The following is a 19,704-nucleotide window of genomic DNA, read 5'->3' as shown; positions in this document are numbered from 1 at the left end:
AAACTGAGAAATTTCATTTATTTATTTGTTTATTTTAAATATGCGCTCATTTTGAATTTGATCCCAGCAACACGTTTCAAAAAAAGTTAGGACAGGGGTGTGTTTACCACTGTGTTGCATCACCACTACTTTTAACAACACTCTGTAAATGTTTGGGAACTGAGGAGACCAATTGCTGTAGTTTTGGAAGAGAAATGTTGTCCCATTCTTGCCTGATATACAATTTCAGTTGCTCAACAGCAACAGTTCGGGGTCTCCTTTGTCATATTTTGCGCTTCACAATGCGCCAAACATTTTAAATGGGAGACGGGTCTGGACTGCAGGCAGGCCAGTTTAGCACCTGAACTCTTTTACTCTGGAGCCATGCAGTTTTAATATGTGCAGAAAGTGGTTTGGTATTGTCTTGCTGTAAGAAGGAAGGCCTTCCCTGAAAAAGATTCTGTCTGGATGGCAGCGTATTGCTCTGAAACGTGTTTATGTCATTCAGCATTAATGATGCCTTCCCAGAAGTACAAGCTACCCATGTCATGTGCACTAATGCCCCCTCATACCATCACAGATGCTGGCTTTTGAACTGTGAACCGATAACAAACCAGATGGTCCCTTTCCTCTTTAGCCTGGAGGACGTGGTGTCCATGATTTCTAAAAAGAATTTCTACTTTTGATTCGTCAGACCTCGGGACAGTTTTCCACTTCGCCTCAGTCCATCATAAAAGAGCTCGGGCCCAGAGAAGGTGGCAGCGTTTATGGATATTGTTTATATCTGGTTTTAACTTGCATTTGTGGATGCAGTAATGAAGTGTTTTCACAGACGATGGTTTTCTGAAGTGTTCCTGAGCCCATACAGTGATTCCCACTACAGACACGTGTCTGCTTTTAATGCAGTGTCTCCTGAGGGCCTGAAGATCACAGGCATCCAATGTCAGTTTTCAGCCTTGTCTCTTGCATACAGAGATTTCTCCAGATTCTCTGAATCTTTTGATGATATTATGGACAATAGATGATGTGATCCCAAAATTCTTTGCAGTTTTACATTGAGGAACGTTATTCTTAAATTGTTGCACTGTTTGCCCACGCAGTCTTTCACAGAGCAGTGAACTCCTCCCCATCTTTACTTTTGAGAGACTCCGCCTCTCTGGGATGCTCTTTTTATACCCAGTCATCTTACTCACCTGTTGACAATTAACTAAATTATTATTATTTTTTTAGCATTACACAACTTTTTCAGTCTTTTGTTGCCCCTGTTCCAACTTTTATGAAACATGTTGCTGACATCAAATTCAAAATGAGCATATATATATTTTTTTTAAATCTCAGTTTCAACATTTGATATGTTGTCTTTATACTATTTTCAATGAAATATAGGGTCTCCATGATTTGCAAATCTTCACATTCTGTTTTCATTTGTTTTATACAGTGTGCCAACTTTTTTGGAATTGGGGTTGTACGTTGACCGACCATGGATGTCCAATGACAGCCCAATCTTTTTTTTGCCTGACATAAACACACCCATAAAAAGACTTGGTGTATGTCGTTGTTGGTCTACATTTGCTCAGTCGTGGTCTGCCATGTTTTGACCCCTAATTATATGTCTCCTTATAGGTTTATATTAAGGTTTGCATTTTCTCTTGACTCCATCACAGCTCCATAGTGAACCCTAGTTCAATCCTGAGCATGGAATACCTCCAGGTTCTGTTTTCTTTAGGGGTCTGGAAGTAAGCTAACTTTTGAAGGTAGCTGTGTTTGGTTTGGAATGTAAATAACAGATATGAAATCACTCTGCATTAAGTAGTGATGTTAAGTGTGTGTTTTTGGCGATAACACCCAAGGTAAGATTTGTACACACTTACACATTACATTCTAACCCTAGAAATACTTATAATAGTCAAAATAAACCTTGGTGTAAAGCTAAATACTACTTAATGTGCAATGTACGATGTGACTCTTACGATTGACTTACTATAATCCACATTTTTTAAAAATTCAATGATTAACGCAGGCAAGTAGTTTAAATTATCCTTTATTTAATATAAAACAACACAATAAACAAATAAATTAGATATTTCTAAAATAATTCTCTCAAGGGAAAATGCATAAGAACATTTGATTGCTATACATTTGTATATGGAGTACATAAATGGAATGTCATGCAGTTTGTTATTTTTCTTTCTGCTTTCTTGTTTCTTCATACAAAAGAATTCAGGGTTTTTGGTTTTTTTAAGGCCACGTAAAGGGAGGATATGATTTTTTTTTTCATTCAAGCTGACCTGTTAGATGAATTTGAGCCCCAATCATAGCTCATATCAATAAGATAATGACATTTTTCACCCCTGCATCTCAAAGAAGGAGGACTGGCCACTCGGCTCATTCTAATGCGCACACGGAGGGCCGAATGTTCCCAAAGGAATTTGGAGGAGCATCGCTGGCTGGGCATTAAAAGCAAAGAGTAAATTAACTTGAGAAAGCTGCCTTATCAGCTTGCGGGTGAGGCCTTGCATTCCCCGAAGAGCACTGCAGAGATTGCTCCGAAAGGGCGCCATTAGCATTTGTATATTAAAAAGATAGTGGAGGAGAAAGATGGGCAGCTGGAACCATTAGCATAATAAGGGGCCACCTCATTTGCACGCAGGCTCAGACAGCCCCCCAATCGCCCTGTCCTGTGGTCACACCCATTACAGCTGCGTGGGCCTATTGTCCAACTTGGCCTGCGCTTGGACCCTGCAAACAAACTGTGCTAGGTAAAAGGTTACAGCCAAACAATGGAGGATTCTCTCATTTTAAATCAATCAACCTCAAGGATGGTTTTCACATTCAGTCCAGTCCTTTTCTCTCTGTACAGTATAGATACGGTGGAATGGGGCTCGGCTTTGTGTCACAAAAGCAAGCTCTTCAAGCCGTGCTTGCAAACGTCTAAACTCTACTAAACCATACTCATCTGCTTTGCCTGTGTGAAGACTTTGTGATGTCAAAAACTCGCAATTTCGAAATTCTTCACCCAACACCTTCACTTCATATGCTTTAGAATAATTTATAAAAGGTAATTGTCTTATTCAATGATATGTACATAAAATATTTTAAGATATTCACAGGAAATCAAAATTCAGGCACCTTGCTGGCACTGCAGCAATTTCACCAATGCGAGATCCTGAGATTTTAAGACAAATCTTTAAATAGGAAAAAAAAAGTAGAATAATCTTTATATAGAGAGAATTTTATATTTAACAATGCTATCAACTTTTATATCAAAATAAATGTTCTCTTTTCTTCAACACAACAACAACAACAAACAAACAAACAAAAAAATCTGGTTGTTTCAGCACACTCCAGTTTCTATGCTGCTCATATACTTGGGACTTTACACATTATAAGCAGCATTGATTCATCACAAAGAAAACAGAGACTGAATTGCTTCTTTACTAGGCAGTCCACTTACTGTATGATAAACCTGATTATTTGAGGCAGCCATTTTTTGTCACCAGGTTTTCTAGTGCCGAGCATTATGATAATGTTCTTTGCGCAGCGCATTCGAAGGCTAAAGTCCACGCCTCACGTGACTGCTTCGTACTGCTGATGGTGCTAAATGCAAACTTTGATATCCATAAACCTGATTCCTCTGCCAGACGAGTCCTTATCGTAGCGTTGTCTTCATGTCTAGCCGAGAACGCACGTCATGATAACCGAGCAGGCACGGATCGGTGGACAAGGCATCGTGGGTAAACACTGAATCATTGTCTGAAGAGCAAGAGCTGGACGTGTCCTCACAAGATGGGGAATACTGTTCGAAAGGGGTCGACAGGTCGAGGTACTGAAAAAAAAAGACTTGTTTAATGCATTGACTTCACAATAATTTTTAGCAAATGGGATACGCTGAATATTAAGAACACTGTCAAGGGATTTACCTCGTCTGAAATAGACAGCAGCACTCTGTCCAGCTCTTCCACCAGCTGTTTGAAGGTTGGCCTTTGTGTCGGAACTGCATGCCAGCATTCTCTCATCTTCATGTAGCTGGAAAAAAGTAAACATTAGAATAATTAAAGGTAGACTGCTTTCCGGATTTTCCAAGTGTAGGACATAAAAAGAATTTTCCCCGACACCCAATTATTTCTGTTTAGTGGAACGAAAGCTACTGAATTTGAATCACAGACTTCCAATTTTATTAGGTTTTTGTTTCTAATAGAACAAATGAATTTCGGGCCACGTGGCCCTAAATTCTCCACTATTTTTTCCTGCTTCACCATGACCCAATACAAGATACTACATCATGCATCACATCACGTGGTGGGCTTTCCCCGTTCACACAAGGCATTGTGGGATACAAATTTGAAACAGGAGAGCAAAATGGAGGACGTGAGTATGCGAATGAAATGTAAAAGACCGACTACAGCAACGGAAAGAAAGCGAGAAGAAAAGACGTTATGTTATATACGAAGGAAAGGAAATGTAGGAAATATCAAACTAATAAATATCGGCGCTCAGTGAGCACCTCGGTGTGATCAGCTGTTTGTTTAGCGACAGAATGATGGAACTGTCAGTGCACGCTCAAAGGGAAACCTGTAGATGGCAGTAATGCAACACTGTGGATGCCAGCTGCCGTAAAACCCAAAAGAAGAAGATAAACCTGTGCATGCGCACACGGACTTCCTCTGTCTGCTTGACTGCGCGAAGCGAGCGATTTCATTTCACGACAGAATGATGGAACTGTCAGTGCACGGTCAAAGGTAAACCTGCGCATGCGCACACACACGGACTTCCTGTGTCTGCTTGACTGCATGAAACGAACAATTTCATACACATTTATTTGCTTTAATCCCCTCAAATTAAATAACTTCCCAGCCACAGAATGGCCTGATATTTTGTGAGATATTACAGAAATAAACAGATATCACAATGACCAAGTTTCAAAGAGAACTAAATTTCACCGATTTTATGAAATCGAAAGGCCGTCTAGCTTTAACGACTCGGTTTTCACATTATACTCTTGTCAACACTAGCATGATAATGGCACTTACAGTTCATGCGTGCAGTTGGAGGGTTTGTCCATGCGATGGCCTTCTTTCAACAGCTTGAAAAGCTCCTCGACTGGGATTCCTGGGTACGGTGAGCCTCCCAACGTGAAAATCTCCCACATCAGAACTCCAAAAGACCAACTGTGGAGGCAAAAATGAAGTCAGCACAAGATTTAAATAAAAGACAGGTTTGCTCCGTTCTGATGGAATATAGCATTCTGAATCATTTGAACAAACTGGTATTCCCAACACTGGGGATTGCTGGTCAGCTGATTGCTTGGCATAGGGGCAAAGATTTCACTTACACATCGCTCTGGTGTGTGTAGACCCTGTCAAACAAGGCCTCTGGTGCCATCCATTTCACTGGCAGACGTCCCTAAATTCAGACACAACAAGACAGTGAGCATGCCTGCTGCTTACAGCACGGCAGAGCCAAAGGTTTCCCTTTTGATCCACAAAAAAACCCATGGCTGTTCACCCTTTCCCTAATCCTCCCCCAACTATCTAATTATCTCCCATTAAACTGCCTGCCAATCAGCAAGGACACACCAAACATCTGTCTTTAAAAGCATTAGGACTGCAGCAGACATGTCAGAACTTTACATTCACAAGGGCCAGAATTTGTTTCAGATTCAAGACTTTGCTTCGGAAAACAACAAAGTGTACTTCATTTAGCTGCTTACATTTGTAGTTTTCTTGTAGTAATCAATCTGATGGACTCCTCTTGCCAAACCAAAATCTGCGATCTTCATGACGTTGTCTTCTGTGACGAGAACGTTCCTTGCTGCTAGATCTCGGTGAATGCACTGTTGAGGAACAGAAAGGACGCGGCTCAGTGATCACTCAGAAAAACTGCAAAAACTAGACAAAATGTTTTCGATATATTTCAAAATGGACGCATGACTAAATCAACATGCAAAGAAATTTCACTTTCAATATATGCTCCAAAAACAAGACTGGCTTTAAATAGATGTGGGCTTTGTAGAAAAACACCACCGGACTGTTTGCTCAACTGAACGCATATTATTACGTGTATTTTGGTTTTCATTTTAAATAGTAGTGGCATTTGGGGACCGAAAAAGGGGGGACGAAAAAGCCCCTGGTTTGCGGCCCTTAATGGAAGGGTTTCAGACAGCTGCATTCTTAGCAGGCCACAAAGACCTAGTAATATGATCTTGTGCACAGGCGGATCTGTGCGCCTGCATGCTAACAGATTTATGGCAGTGCTAAAAAGGACAAAGCCCACAGAGACAGGACAGACGCAGTGGTAAACACAGCACACCACCACTCCAGTGAGGAATGCCTGGCATCATGTGTCAGACAAAGGGAAGTGTTGATAAGACACAGGGGTAGGGGTTAAGGGTTAGGGGTTAGAGTAGGTGGGTTTTAACAGGCAAACGACTCACCCTTTTAGAAGCCAGGTACTCCATGCCTCGTGCCACTTGGTAGGCACAAGAAAGCAGGTCCTTGAACGTGAGTTGCTCTTCTGGAACCTTGGTCACGTCGAAGGTGTAGTCCATTCCGGGTGGACGACGTGCTCGTAAGTACTCACGCAAACTTCCTTTTGAGGCATACTCAACCAGCACATAGAGTGGACCTAAGAAACCAAGATTCGAAAAGTTTAGTGTGAATCAGTGAAATTGGTCCTGGTGCATGTTTAGGTTGGAATCATCAAATATCAAATGTAACATTTATCTTCAAGCAGCCACAAGATCCTTTTTGGTTGAACTGACCTTCCTGAGTGCAAACACCAAGAAGATTTATGATGTTCTTATGTTTGTCCATGCCCTTCATAAGCTCCATTTCAGAGATAAGGTCAGCCAAGTCTTTGTCAGTTGCATCATCTGGAAAATGACCAACAATCATGTTTAACTCGGCTCATATCATTATGCACATATATACGTGATCAGCCATTTTAGGAATACCCACCTTTTAGCATTTTGACTGCCACGGTGGTTACTTGATCTGGATTATCCTTGTTTATCCCATAAGCCTCTGCTCTCACCACCTGACCAAAGCAACCTTCGCCAAGAGGTTTCCCTAAAGTCAAACTAAGTAATAATATACCATTGTCAGTACATCATCAAAGTTAAAGGGCAAGATGATCAAAATGAATTGTGTCACTTGGCATGTACTTCTCTCTTGGGAACTCCCAGTCAGGATCGTAGGGAAGCTCAAACTCCATGACTCCAGCTAACATCGGAGAGCAGCTGGAGGAAAGACGTGCCACTCTCATTAGAGAAGCACTGGACTTCCCAGAGGAGTTGGACTCGACAGAGTACTGGGTTTCCAAGATACACAGAATTAGTGTAAATATATTCTAAATAAATATGCATTACAGAGATGTCATAATGCTTTAACACGAGTTACTATCTCACCTGTCTGCGCAGAGGAAATTTGGAAAGTTTCTGGACAGGGAGGGCATCAAAGTGCTCACGGCTGGGGTGGGTCTGCATTCGGCACAAGACCACAATCACAATTGCCATCACCAATGCTAGGAAGCCTGAGGCATAAATTATAATGTCGGTGTACTTGGTCTCCATAAGGTCCATCTCTTTGGTCACTTCTTCCTCTGTTAATAAACCAATCTGAGGTGTTAATGTCCATAAGAATGATGACCCATGAAGGTAAAGATGTTTGTTAAAGATGGTAGTTAACCTACCAGATAGGACAGTGAGCCATGCAGACTGGTGTGAGAAGCCAATAGAGTTTCCAGCCAAACATGTATATTCTCCAGCATCCTCCATTGTGACATTTGTCAGATATAAGATCTCCACCTCAGACATGTTCAAGCTGCCTGTCTGTAAAAGAAAAAAAAAAAAGGTCTGAACATAACAGTCACATCATGCTCTCAAGTTAATTTGGTACCACTAATTGACGATGTGATGTGGCCAGCCAAGAGGGGTAGTGAAGCCAGTATTTCAATACCTTGACAACCTTAACGTAGGGTATACCATCAGGTCCGTACCGGCTGCCGTTCATCTCAATGTGCTTCAGCCACTGAATGTGTGGCTGTGCATCACTATAGACCTTGCAGTGGAACTGGGCATCCCCTCCGACCACTGCTGTAGTATTGGTTGGTAGACCAGCTTGTAAAATGGGTCTGTGAGGAGAGCGTTCTGAAATGGAAACGTTAAAAAATGGCTCAGAAGGTGCAAAACAACCATCCAGAAATTTCTCAAACCTCCTGTTGCCCCATCATTTGCAAATGCTAATCAGATAAGATTCAAAACATGGAAAGAGATAAGTGCTGCCTCCAGAAGCTCATGGAGACATGAATCCCGGAGCCAAGCTTGTGTACTGGGATGCTTTGAAGTCATTGAATTCCCCCCACCACCACCACCACCATCATCACCTCACCCCTCAACTTGCTCCTTTCTCTTTCGTTTTCCCTTGATGGAGACAGCAGTTGACCTGCTATGAAACTGTCACAGGTCAAGTAGAAACCTCATCTGGATGCCTGGCCAACTGCTCATCCAAGAACATACGACCCAAGCTCACACTAGCCCTCCTATTGTGCCAATAGTTGTTTCCCCTTTCCTGTGTGGCCCTAAACGAACCCTGTGGTGGACACACTTGCCCTGTGGCTATATCTGAGGTGCGATTGGTGCCTGTCTCACTGTGAGACGTTGCTGAGCTGCCAGCACTGTGGCTCCCCAATTTAATTCTTATTACCCCTGACAGGCACAGAACGAAGGCCAGCTTCAGCCACTCTGCATGGAGCCAGACCACTGTCTGCTGTAAACAGCGAGCTGTCTTACCCAACACATCGAGGAGGTAGCTATGAGCGATGGAGCCATATTTGTTCTCCACCACACAAGTGTAGTTCCCACGGTCCGAGGGCACCACACTCTCCATGACTAAGCTCCAGTGCTGATGCCGCAACTGTGGGTGAGAATTACATAAATATGAACATCATTGTTTCAGTCAAATTATTCTGTGTCCAAATAGCCGTATTGTTCATGTCCTGTTAAAATGCTATACTGTTGTATACTGTTGTAACCATTTCACCTTGATTCCTCCAATCCTGTGCTCTCCTCTGAATTCTCTGCCATTTTTCAGCCAGCGGATTGTGGGCAGTGGGCTTCCTGTAGCCGGACAGCGAAATTTAACCGTGTTTCCAGCTGGGACAGCATAAAGCTTTTTCTCCATCCTCTGAACATGGGTCCAGTATGGGCCTGAAGAAGAAGTGGAATCATGAAACCTAATTTTACCATATTTTCCTGACAGATATGTTTGTGGCATTTAATTTTTGAGTTTCAGTAAATACAACACAGACCTCTGGAGAAGTAGACTCGGTCATTTTCTGTCTCTGTAATTGATTCTTCTTGGCCATCTTCATCCTCATCATCATCACCGGATCCCATTGCATCTGCAAGGTTAAAAGTAAACAAATGCAACTAAGCCTTATTTTCATTACCAAGTATTTAAAATGCACATGAATGTTGTTGCGTTGCGTTGCGTTATATGCCTGAACGTACCTGCCACTGTGATGGTGAAGTTGCGCAGAGCCTCTCTGGAGCCATGGATCATGCACACATAGACCCCTGAGTCTTCATATGTCGCATCTGTAATCTCCATGACTCCTGCTCTTATCTGGATGCGAGCACTATGTTGCACTCGGGCATCTCCTTTGAACCAGAGGACAGTTCCAGGGCGGTTTGTGTCACAACGCAGTTTGAGCACATCACCCGGTTCTAGCAGGAGGCGTTCTGATGTATCCTCACTCAGCTCCTCAAAAACTTCTAAAAAAGAAACAAAAGACAAATGAAAAATGTTCCCATTGTTTATCCTTTATCCAACTTATGTTACAACTAGGGGCGGCACGGTGGTGTAGTGGTTAGCGCTGTCGCCTCACAGCAAGAAGGTCCGGGTTTGAGCCCCGTGGCCGGCGAGGGCCTTTCTGTGCGAAGTTTGCATGTTGTCCGCGTGGGTTTCCTCTGGGTGCTCCGGTTTCCCCCAAAGACATGCAGGTTAGGTTAACTGGTGACTCTAAATTGACCGTAAGTGTGAATGGTTGTCTATGTGTCGGCCCTGTGATGACCTGGCGACTTGTCCAGGGTGTACCCCGCCTTTCGCCCGTAGTCAGCTGGGATAGGCTCCAGCTTGCCTGCGACCCTGTAGAACAGGATAAAGCGGCTAGAGATAATGAGATGAGATGAGATGTTACAACTCTGGATCTATTGTTCCTCAAGACACACTCAAGTAGATCCACCTTTCCATTGAGCCTTGTTTGGAGACCGCAGAGCTGCATAAGAACTACCAAAAACTCCAACTAATGAAAATTAAAGAATGCCCTTTATGTATTTCTTATTTGTAATAATCAATAAAATTAAAACAACTGAAAAAATCCAGGGTCTGTCATACCTGTTGGATCCTCAGCCAAAGTCAACTGGTCCATAGATTTAGCAGGAAGGATTTCTGGAAAGGAATGGGCAAAGCTTTAATTCACAACCTGAATCAACTGGATGTGGTGTTTTCCCACTAATTATGAAAAATTAAAAAGAATAAAAGGGATCACCTGTTAAGACTTCCACCCACGCTGAACTGCTAGTCCATCCAGCAGAGCTTTTTGCCTTGCATATATACTCTCCTGCATCTTCCAAAGTGATGTTTACTAAAGGAAGAACGTTGACTTTGGAGATGTTGTCTTGAAGAGGCTGCGGGGGAAACACATCTTCAGTTACAGCCACTCTTTCACAGGAACAAAATACTAAGGTGCTCTTTATCACTTCCTTACAGTGAGGGGCTTAAGAAGCGGTGATCCATCAGGCCCCAGGCGATCCCTGTCCTTCTTAAACCACTGGAGACGTGTCGTGGCTGGCCGATGGACTTTACATACCAGTTTCGCCTGGCCTCCGAGTAGCACGGTGGTGTTCTCGGGGAAGCCTGGCTGAAGAGTCATCCGGTATGCTCTGGAATCTGGGAGAAGGTAAAATAAGAAGCTCTTTTAAACATGCTGATGTTGCTACACAACAAGTGCAGTGTGATTAATAAAAAAATAAATAAATAAATAGAAACAGAACTGACTCCTGTATTTACTAAGCAAGCAATTATTGCCAGACTGCTACCAAGAGCCCCTGTTCTGAATTTGAATCCCTCAAGGATCTGGCATGGCTTTCTTTTTTTGGGTGGTAGAAGGTGGTGGTGGTGGTTGTAAATTGCACCTGAAGAGACAAAAGTGAGAACCAACCTATGGTTCTCAGTGGAAGTTTGACTTCACAGCAGTGTTTCTGGCGGCCCAGCAGTGAGTGTGATAAGCATTTGTGTAAAGAATCCCTAAACCAGCAATGTCACCTCCAGTGTTGAGGCACAGCATTCTCCCACCAACACACTAATGAACTTCGCTGAATGAAACCAGGGCCTGGCCTCAATCTGACCCCAAAAGAGGGTGTAAATGGTCAAGGGGGAAATAAAAGGCAGGCTAAACAAAACACACAAACACAACCTAAAAATAGGCTGAATGGGTGATCCTGATGAAGAAAATGATGATGTTCGCGTCTTTAGGCCTTATTCTATACTCAACCCATTGAGGAAGTGACACAAAATCAAGAACAACAGTATGGAAAATAATCTCTAACTTATGAAATCAACTTCTACATGGCTTGATCATGGTAAGATTTCACTGACAAGCTTTAACTGAAGTGTAATATTAGAGAAATTTCCTGCTATAGTCTTATTTCATACTAGACCTTCATTTTTTTAAACTAATAACTGGAACTTTCTTGGATGCCTCAGTCCATTAAAGTATTATAGTTGTCAAATTACTTTAATTTGCTTTGGCAAGCGTTGTTAGGCTGCACCACAGGGTCTCTCAACCTTCACTACTTCTCCTCGGCTGGACCTGAAGTTCATAAAAGGACACTTTTAACAAACACTTTGCCCCTGTTCTTGGCAGGGTCTACACCTGCCCTCTTCATTCTCTCACTAATAACCATGTGGTCGTCAGTAAACCACCCTGACCATGATAATCACACGAACCCTTCGCTCAAGTCTCTTTCCAGTACAATGCTTCTAAATTATTACTGAATTTATATCAACACAACACTACTATGATAAGCTCTGCAAGCCAACACAGCTGACCCTTAAGTCCCATGGATTACCTGAAACCACAAGTACTTGGTGTACATCATAATAGCACTTGGAGATAACAGAATACCTTTCCGGCAGGTACACAACCAGGACAGCCCCGTATTTGTAAAAGAGCTCCCCCAGACCTCCCCACAATCCCTTGTTACTGGCACCAAGCCAGACAGATTTACACTTCCGAGCCTCAGGGCTTTGGCAGGATCAAGTAGCCCTGTTTACGGCTCAAAAAAAAAAAAAAGAAAAAAAAAAGATTCTTTTCCTCTCTGAATGATTTCATCCTACCTCACTTCCTCTGGATTTAAGTTCTTTGCGATCACACTTCTCTGTGCTTAAAAAAAAAAAAAGCTCTCCATGAATCCCAAATCAAACCAAACACTAAATAGTTTCCAGAAATTTCCCATTAAATGGTCATGCCAACAAATGTGACAATAAGTTGGACTTACAAACATCCTGGTCGTAAAACATTACATAAATTAACATACTCTATTTTATCCTGTCTTCTAGTCCATTTACCTTTCGAGCGGACTTCTTGTGTCGTGATGCTCCTCGATAAAGCACATTCTGCCAGGCACACGGTTATGATGAACTTGAAGATCCTCCACATTTTGACAAGGAAATGTATGTCTTGTGATCAGCTCAAGCACTGACTCCAGGCATTGGCAACGTCTGGGTATCTCTGTGTTGTTGAAAAAACTGTAACACAAGCAGGATTGAGAGTAAAGTGTGTGAGGCTGTGAAACATTCAACCTGGTGTAGCTTCAAATATTGAGACATGAACAGCACTCCTTCACCACTAAAGCACATTTGTATATGAATGGCCAGCAGTCCGGCCACACTAGACGCACTGTCTACCTGATCACTGCTGGATATTGTGCACCGTTTTCTACAAATGGATAATTAGAAGCACAATTGCCGGGACGTTATGGGCTATTGTCTGTAAAAAAATGTGTGTAATGGACCATTTATACAAGAAACAAGGTACAGTTCTGGAACTTCCAATAGCCCATATCAGGTAATTAGAACAAGATGTAGATTTTATCATGTTTATGCATCATTTATATGCATTATTTGGATGCTTTGGGTTCATTCACATCAAATTTGATATGTAAAGCATCTTAAATGATTATTATTATTATCATTCACTGTAAACCATTTCAAATTGGTTTAACTTGGAAAGGCAAGTTCACCTGCTGCCTTGAAAATGCAAGTTAACTCAATTTGATGATTATCTTTGTTTCAACTCAGAAAAAGTCCCAATTAGTCAAGACAACGACATAATTCAAGTCTAACCTTTGAAAACAGTTCAAATTAAAACACTTTTCAGAGCTCATTGAGTGAAAGAGAAAAAGTAAGTGGACATAACTAAACAAGGCTGAGATGTTTTACAGTGTATGATGGTTTCCAAATATTGAACAGGTACTCAGGCACTCTGTTGATCAGTTCTGCGTTTCAGACACTTGATTTGTCCAGGATTAAATCTCCAATCATTCAGGGCCAATGTCAATAGCTCGTATGCTGTAATCCTGTCTAATTACTGTATGCAGTTTTTAATTTCTCCACAGAGAAAAAGTCTCTCCAATCTGGCAACCCTGATGGAGAGCAGCCTGAGGGAAATGACCATGCGACTCTCTGTACCCGGCTGAGATTTTCACACCAGAGTGAGAGTCAGTTTAAGATTATTAAACCTATTTACAAGTGTGAAACCACTTGGCAGTCTGAATGAACCTATGGATAAGGCGCACGCACTCTGAGTTGTGAGTGAGTTAGCAAGATAGGGATGATGAAGATGATGATGATAATAATAATAATAATAATAATAATAAAATAAATAAATAAGCACAGGACTAGTGACATCTCCAACTGAGCTCTGTTTGAAACAAACCCCAAGCCTTGTTCATGTCAGTTTCTCTTGGAGTGGCTGTTTGACCCTGCACTGAGCTGCATGTGATACCACATTTTACGCAATGTAACCGGATACGCATTTTGTTTACGCACAATATAAAGAGCATAATAACATACAATCAGAGATCCAGCACCAACTGTATGAGCAGTCATCAAATGCCTGAAATAAATTCAGCTCTCTGAGGTCACACAAAGTTCTTCCAGCTTCCAGGCTATTCCACTTACCTTATTATTATTGTTCTTCTTCTTCTTTATTTTCCAACCCCGTGCCCTTTGCCCGGTTCTTTGGAAAACAGTCCGTTAAGACAGCAGTCGCGTTTAGATCCTTTCCACTGCTTTTCTATCTTCACAGATTTGCATTTGTCTTATCAAGTTCTCGCTCTGTACAGAAATCCTCTCATGCTACAATCTGGGAAGTTTCACAAGTGATTTCCCTTTTTAGAAATCCATTCCAATTGAACCCATGGCTCTCCGTGCACTCAGCTCCTGCGTGGAAGACACTTCCGAGGATAATAATAATAATAATAATAATAATAATAATAATAATAATAATAATGCCCAAAGTCCAGCTGGCCTTGCTTCTCCTGCTTTGGATTTTTTGTTTTGCCAAATCCTACAAGGAAACACACGACTTCTGTTCACACTTGACTACGAGTTCCTTCATGGAGTCAATAAAGGAAAGCGCACACACACACACACACACACACACACAATCCGCGTCTTGTTCGGAACAGGTCTTACAATGGGACAGCGGCCGTCGGTGGACTCATGGTGGACTCTGGTGTCCTTCTGTCTGTGTGAACGCGCTGAGACGCGCGCTCCGGGTTCTTTTATTGCGCACTGCAAAAGAAAATCCCGTTTCCGTGCCGCTTAAAATTGCGGATTAACGGTGCAGAACGTGCGGCTGGTGCGCTAAGAGGAGAAGAGAGGAGAGATAAGGGGAGAGAGAGAGAGAGGAGAAGAGAAGAGAGGATAGGAAAGGAGATGAGATGAAATGAGAAGAGAAGACAGCGGCGTTTCTCTAACAGCCAGGGGGGACACTGTTCTTCTGAGGGCAAGGATCCCTACAATGGACTAAAAAACGAGGGAGGAGGAGAGGGAGGAGGAGGGAGAGTCTAAAAAAAAAAAACCCTCAGTCACCCCTCCACCCAATCCACCCTCGGGTGGACTCGTCTTTAAGACTCTGCAGATCCCTAGCAGCCAGTATATCTCAGGATAACCTCCTCACTACCTCATTGCAACTCTCCAAACTAATGTGCGTAATAGCAGAAATGCACAATTAGTGAGTCAGATACTTACACACACAATAGCAGCCCGGTATAGAGGTATATACTGTACATGCATGCATAAAGTTATTATTGTTACACGTCATCGAAATGAAATGAGCCTGAACAAATAGTTAACTCAGCATCAGCATGAGGATCTGTGGCGCGTTAAATTAGCAGGAGGCAGAAATCAGGCATAAAGTGCCCTTTGAAGCGTGTGCGCATGCACGCGGGCGCGCTCTCGTCTACTGTATTCAATCGCCGTGAATGGCTCCTTCCCGTAATTACATCATTGCCGTGTAGCGCGCGCTCGCCCAATAATCCTTTGAGGTCGGGAGGCGTCACATTGAACCCTAATTGATTTATTAGTGGAGTTTGAAACGTTCTCTGTCTTTATTGACACTTTGTTAGCTGTGTGTGAGCAGAGCTAGTTTAGGTTCAACAACATCACACCGAACACACAAGTCCAAAAGGGGGATATTTCTGTGTAGTCTTAAAATAATAATAATAAAAAAAATAGATTCAATACGTGCTTAAAGGCTCTCACTAGAACCCATAATACAGGAATGCTATTTTTAATTTACTTTAGTAGTATGCTGGGGGTGGCATGGTGGTGTAGTGGTTAGCGCTGTCGCCTCACAGCGAGAAGGTCCTGGGTTCGAGCCCCGGGGCCGGCGAGGGCCTTTCTGTGTGGAGTTTGCATGTTGTCCGCGTGGGTTTCCTCCAGGTGCTCCGGTTTCCCCCACAGTCCAAAGACATGCAGGTTAGGTTAACTGGTGACTCTAAACTGACTGTAGGTGTGAATGTGAGTGTGAATGGTTTTCTGTGTCTATGTGTCAGCCCTGTGATGACCTGGCGACTTGTCCAGGGTGTACCCCGCCTTTCGCCCGTAGTCAGCTGGGATAGGCTCCAGCTCGCCTGCAACCCTGTAGAAGGATAAAGCAGCTTGAGATAATGAGATGAGATCCAATACGTGCTTAAAGGTTCTCACTAGAACCCATAATACAGGAATGCTATTTTTAATTTACTTTAGTAGTATGCTGGGGGTGGCATGGTGGTGTAGTGGTTAGCGCTGTCGCCTCACAGCGAGAAGGTTCTGGGTTCGAGCCCCGTGGCCAGCGAGGGCCTTTCTGTGCGGAGTTTGCATGTTCTCCGCGTGGGTTTCCTCCGGGTGCTCGGGTTCCCCGCACAGTCCAAAGACATGCAGGTTAGTTTAACTGGTGACTCTAAATTGACCGTGAGTGTGAATGGTTGTTTGTCTCTGTTACCCCTTTTCCACCAAATCAGTTCCAGGGCTGGTTCGGGGCCGGTGCTGGTTCACAACTCGTTCAACTTGCGAGCCAGCTGAGAACCAGTTTGCTTTTCCATAGCTTGCAGTGCTAAGCGAAGACACGTCATTACGTCGCTGTATACATCAGTTACGTTGCTACGTTTGCATAAACCTTGGCGCGAATATCGAAGCAAAAACAACACGGAAGAAGCAGCAACAACAACAATAATAATAATGGCTGACTTCGCGTTTGTACAGCTGCTGCTTCTCGTCGCTTAAAAATGGCGATCTTTCACGGTCTTGTTATTGTTGTTGGTCTTAACAACTCCGCCCCCCCCGCTGACGTAAGCGGTTCTTTCCTCTGGCTCAGCAGAGAGTTGGTGCTAGCCTGGAACCAGTTTTTCTGGCCCCAGAGCCAGTTCTTTGTCAGTGGAAACAGAAAACCCGGTTCCAAACTAAGCACTGGCCCCGAACCAGCCCTGGAACTGCTTTGGTGGAAAAGGGGCATGTGTGTCAGCCCTGTGATGACCTGGCGACTTGTCCAGGGTGTACCCCGCCTCTCACCCATAGTCAGCTGGGATAGGCTCCAGCTTGCCTGCAACCCTGTAGAACAGGATAAGTGGCTACAGATAATGGATGGATGGATGGATAGTAGCCTGCTCAAGAGCTAAATGCATAAATATGGAATGTAGCCTGAAGCTTTATTTTTAATTTTTTAATTTTGCTACAATGCAGTGTAAAATCACAATCTAAATATATCATTCATCATTCACATTTACGGGTAATTTAATGTAGCCAGTGCACTGAAATGCATGGTTTCTGGTCAGTGAGAAGAAACCAGAGAACCTGTGAGAAACCCATGCAAACAGAGTCAAGTCAAGTCAAGTCAAGTTTATTTGTATTGCACTTTTAACAACAGACATTGTCGCAAAGCAGCTTTACAGAAAATTAACGACTTTAAACATGAGATAATTTTATCCCTAATCTATCCCCAATGAGCAAGTCTGAGGCAAAGGTGGCGAGGAAAAACTCCCTCAGACAACACGAGGAAGAAACCTCGAGAGAAATCAGACTCAAAAGGGAACCCATCCTCATTTGGGTGATCACAGATAACATGATCATAAATAACTTGCTTCTATAACAGTGTCCTGTAGAGTCACAAAGTATAACTGTGTAACCAGGAAATTCATTATAGTTTTAGCATGAAGTCTGTTTTGTTGGAGTTATAAACTGTTCACTGATGGAAACTTGAGTGCAAAAGTGTTCATAACAACTGCAGTCCTAAAATTAGCAACTCAACTGTAGTCCTCAGCCGTAAATGCATTACTGTAAGTGTCCAGAGCGTCTTCCAAGTGCAACTTTCAACTGTCCATATGGTGCCATCCTCCACAGGAGCGATGAGATGAGACTCCAGCCAGAAGTGGGGCGTCAGGATGGATCAGGCAGGTCCGAGGAGCAGAAGAGGTCAGCATCAGTGGTGTCTCAAGATCGACATGTAACTCAGGTTGTTAGGTATGCCCAATGTCACCTAAAGAGTAAGAACAATATTCATTTTGCAGATGAAGAACATGAGAAACTCACAAGCTCATGCTCAAACCCAGGATCCTGGAGCTGTGAGGTGGCAGCAGTGTCTGTTATCAAATGTTATAATCTTTTTTATCAGACTTATTATTGAGTTATTATCCTATTGGACTGGTCATTTAAATTAAACGGGTTGACTCCAAACCTCAAAAACAGGAAAGTGTACAAATAATAATGTCAAAATTTTCCAGGAATAAAACGCTCTAGCATATAGCCAAAGCTCTAATACACAGCCAGGATTTTAGACAGTGTATGTTTGAATAATGAGTCTAATACTGTGTTGAAATAACTGTAGAGAGCAAGCAGGGAGTCCCAGATTCGAACTTGAGCTCAAGTTAGTGTATGTGCATGTTCTCCCTGTATCCATGTGGGTTTCTGCCAGGGTCTCTGGTTTCCTTCTACCTCGAACGCCAAGTGTGGATTGGCTAAATTAATTGCTGCTAGATGTGAATGAATGAGTGTGTGTGTGTGTGTGTGTATGGCGCACTGTGATGTCCTGGAGTACCATTCCAGGGTGTATTCCTGAATTACTCCCAGTGTTCCCAGGATAGGCTCTGGATCCACTGATGAGGATTAATCTGCTACTGAGAGTGAGTTTAAAGAGTTTGAGAACCCCTGACCCCTGACCCCTGACAAAGCCTCCCATATAATCATTACATATTGTATGTGTTCTCATCCTTCATACCTTCGTTCCTCGGTCGCTCCTCAGTGGCACGTGCATGGTTTGATTTGTGTACAGATTCACTCTGAGCTCTGCTGCTCCTGGCTTCCGTGTGCGCAGGTGTGGTGATAAATTGCCCTGGGGCCCAAAATGAGTGGGGTTAAGAGTCCCCAAGAGACAGAAACGAGAGGGGGATTGTGTTTGAAATAAGCAGTTTCTCTCATTCCTCACTCAGTTATGCAGTGCATGTGCTTCCTGCAGTCCACTTCGCTATTTCCATCCGTGGCCTGGTGTGACTGCTAGTAGATTATTTTCTCACCTAAACTGTCAGTCACCAAGGTGAAGATCTAACCAGAGTACAGCAGATATACACACAGGTCTAGCAATAGTGAAGGCACAAGTTGAACCTGAAATCTCATGTTATCTTTTAAACCAGTTGCTTTAAAATGACCAGATTCCATGCTATGTCTGGTGGAAATTTGGAGCGTACTGAAACTGGACAGCATTTCCAGCTCACGGTTCCAGAGTCCCCAGTTCAATCCTGATTTCAGGTTTCTGTTATTCTCTCCACATGGGTTTCCTCTGGGTTCCCCAGTTTCTTCCATCTCTCAAAACCAGGTCCATGTGTGGATGTCCATGTTCATCGTGCTGATCTCATCCAGGTGAATTCCTGACTCACATGCAGTGTTCCTGGGATAGGATCCAGATCCACCGTGGCCTTGACCAGGAGAAAGTGATTACTGAGGATGAATGAAAGAATAGAACTGGGATGAAAAACAACCAGAAGAATCTTTGAATTTTTGAAAGTGCTGTGTTACAAGGACTAATCAGTGTTACAATCAAACCCTTTTAATTGCCAGCGATCCTCAACTTAAACATCTTCTTGATTTTTTAAAAATCTGGTTCAAAACATCTTCAAGGAGACAGCTT

The 19,704-nt window shown here is 42.9% G+C and overlaps 1 protein-coding gene across 2 annotated transcripts; it reads right to left on the bottom strand.

The window, feature by feature from the left end:
• Nucleotides 1-2,007: 2,007 nt before the first annotated feature.
• fgfr4 (fibroblast growth factor receptor 4) lies at nt 2,008-15,133 on the bottom strand. Of its 2 annotated transcripts, none has more exons than XM_060936479.1 (21): nt 14,223-15,133; nt 12,609-12,788; nt 10,747-10,928; nt 10,528-10,666; nt 10,374-10,427; nt 9,488-9,751; nt 9,286-9,378; nt 9,018-9,184; nt 8,768-8,891; nt 7,935-8,125; nt 7,669-7,807; nt 7,385-7,578; nt 7,142-7,287; nt 6,936-7,057; nt 6,740-6,850; nt 6,413-6,603; nt 5,690-5,812; nt 5,312-5,382; nt 5,010-5,147; nt 3,900-4,005; nt 2,008-3,805 (listed from the first exon to the last, which is right to left on the bottom strand). In XM_060936479.1, the coding sequence occupies exons 2-21, from the start codon at nt 12,697-12,699 to the stop codon at nt 3,629-3,631; spliced, it is 2,823 nt and encodes a 940-aa protein (XP_060792462.1). In that variant the 5' UTR covers nt 12,700-12,788; nt 14,223-15,133; the 3' UTR covers nt 2,008-3,628. The 2 variants fall into 2 exon arrangements, with proteins under 2 accessions (XP_060792462.1, XP_060792463.1); XM_060936480.1 differs by having other exon boundaries at nt 14,739-15,133.
• Between the last annotated feature and the right edge of the window lie 4,571 nt (nt 15,134-19,704).

The sequence above is a fragment of the Neoarius graeffei genome, chromosome 12 (genome assembly GCF_027579695.1).
Source record: "Neoarius graeffei isolate fNeoGra1 chromosome 12, fNeoGra1.pri, whole genome shotgun sequence".
Taxonomy (NCBI): domain Eukaryota; kingdom Metazoa; phylum Chordata; class Actinopteri; order Siluriformes; family Ariidae; genus Neoarius; species Neoarius graeffei.
Note: the sequence above shows the minus strand (reverse complement) of the source record. Positions and strands in the feature narration are given on the sequence as shown.

Coding starts and splice junctions, on each gene's coding strand:
- fgfr4 (XM_060936479.1), bottom strand. CDS start 12,699: ATGTGGAGGATCTTCAAGTTCATCATAACCGTGTGCCTGGCAGAATGT. Junction 9,185..9,285: donor CCGAGTCTACTTCTCCAGAG/GTCTGTGTTGTA, acceptor CTTCTTCTTCAG/GCCCATACTGGACCCATGTT. Junction 8,892..9,017: donor ACAGGATTGGAGGAATCAAG/GTGAAATGGTTA, acceptor TCTCACCCACAG/TTGCGGCATCAGCACTGGAG.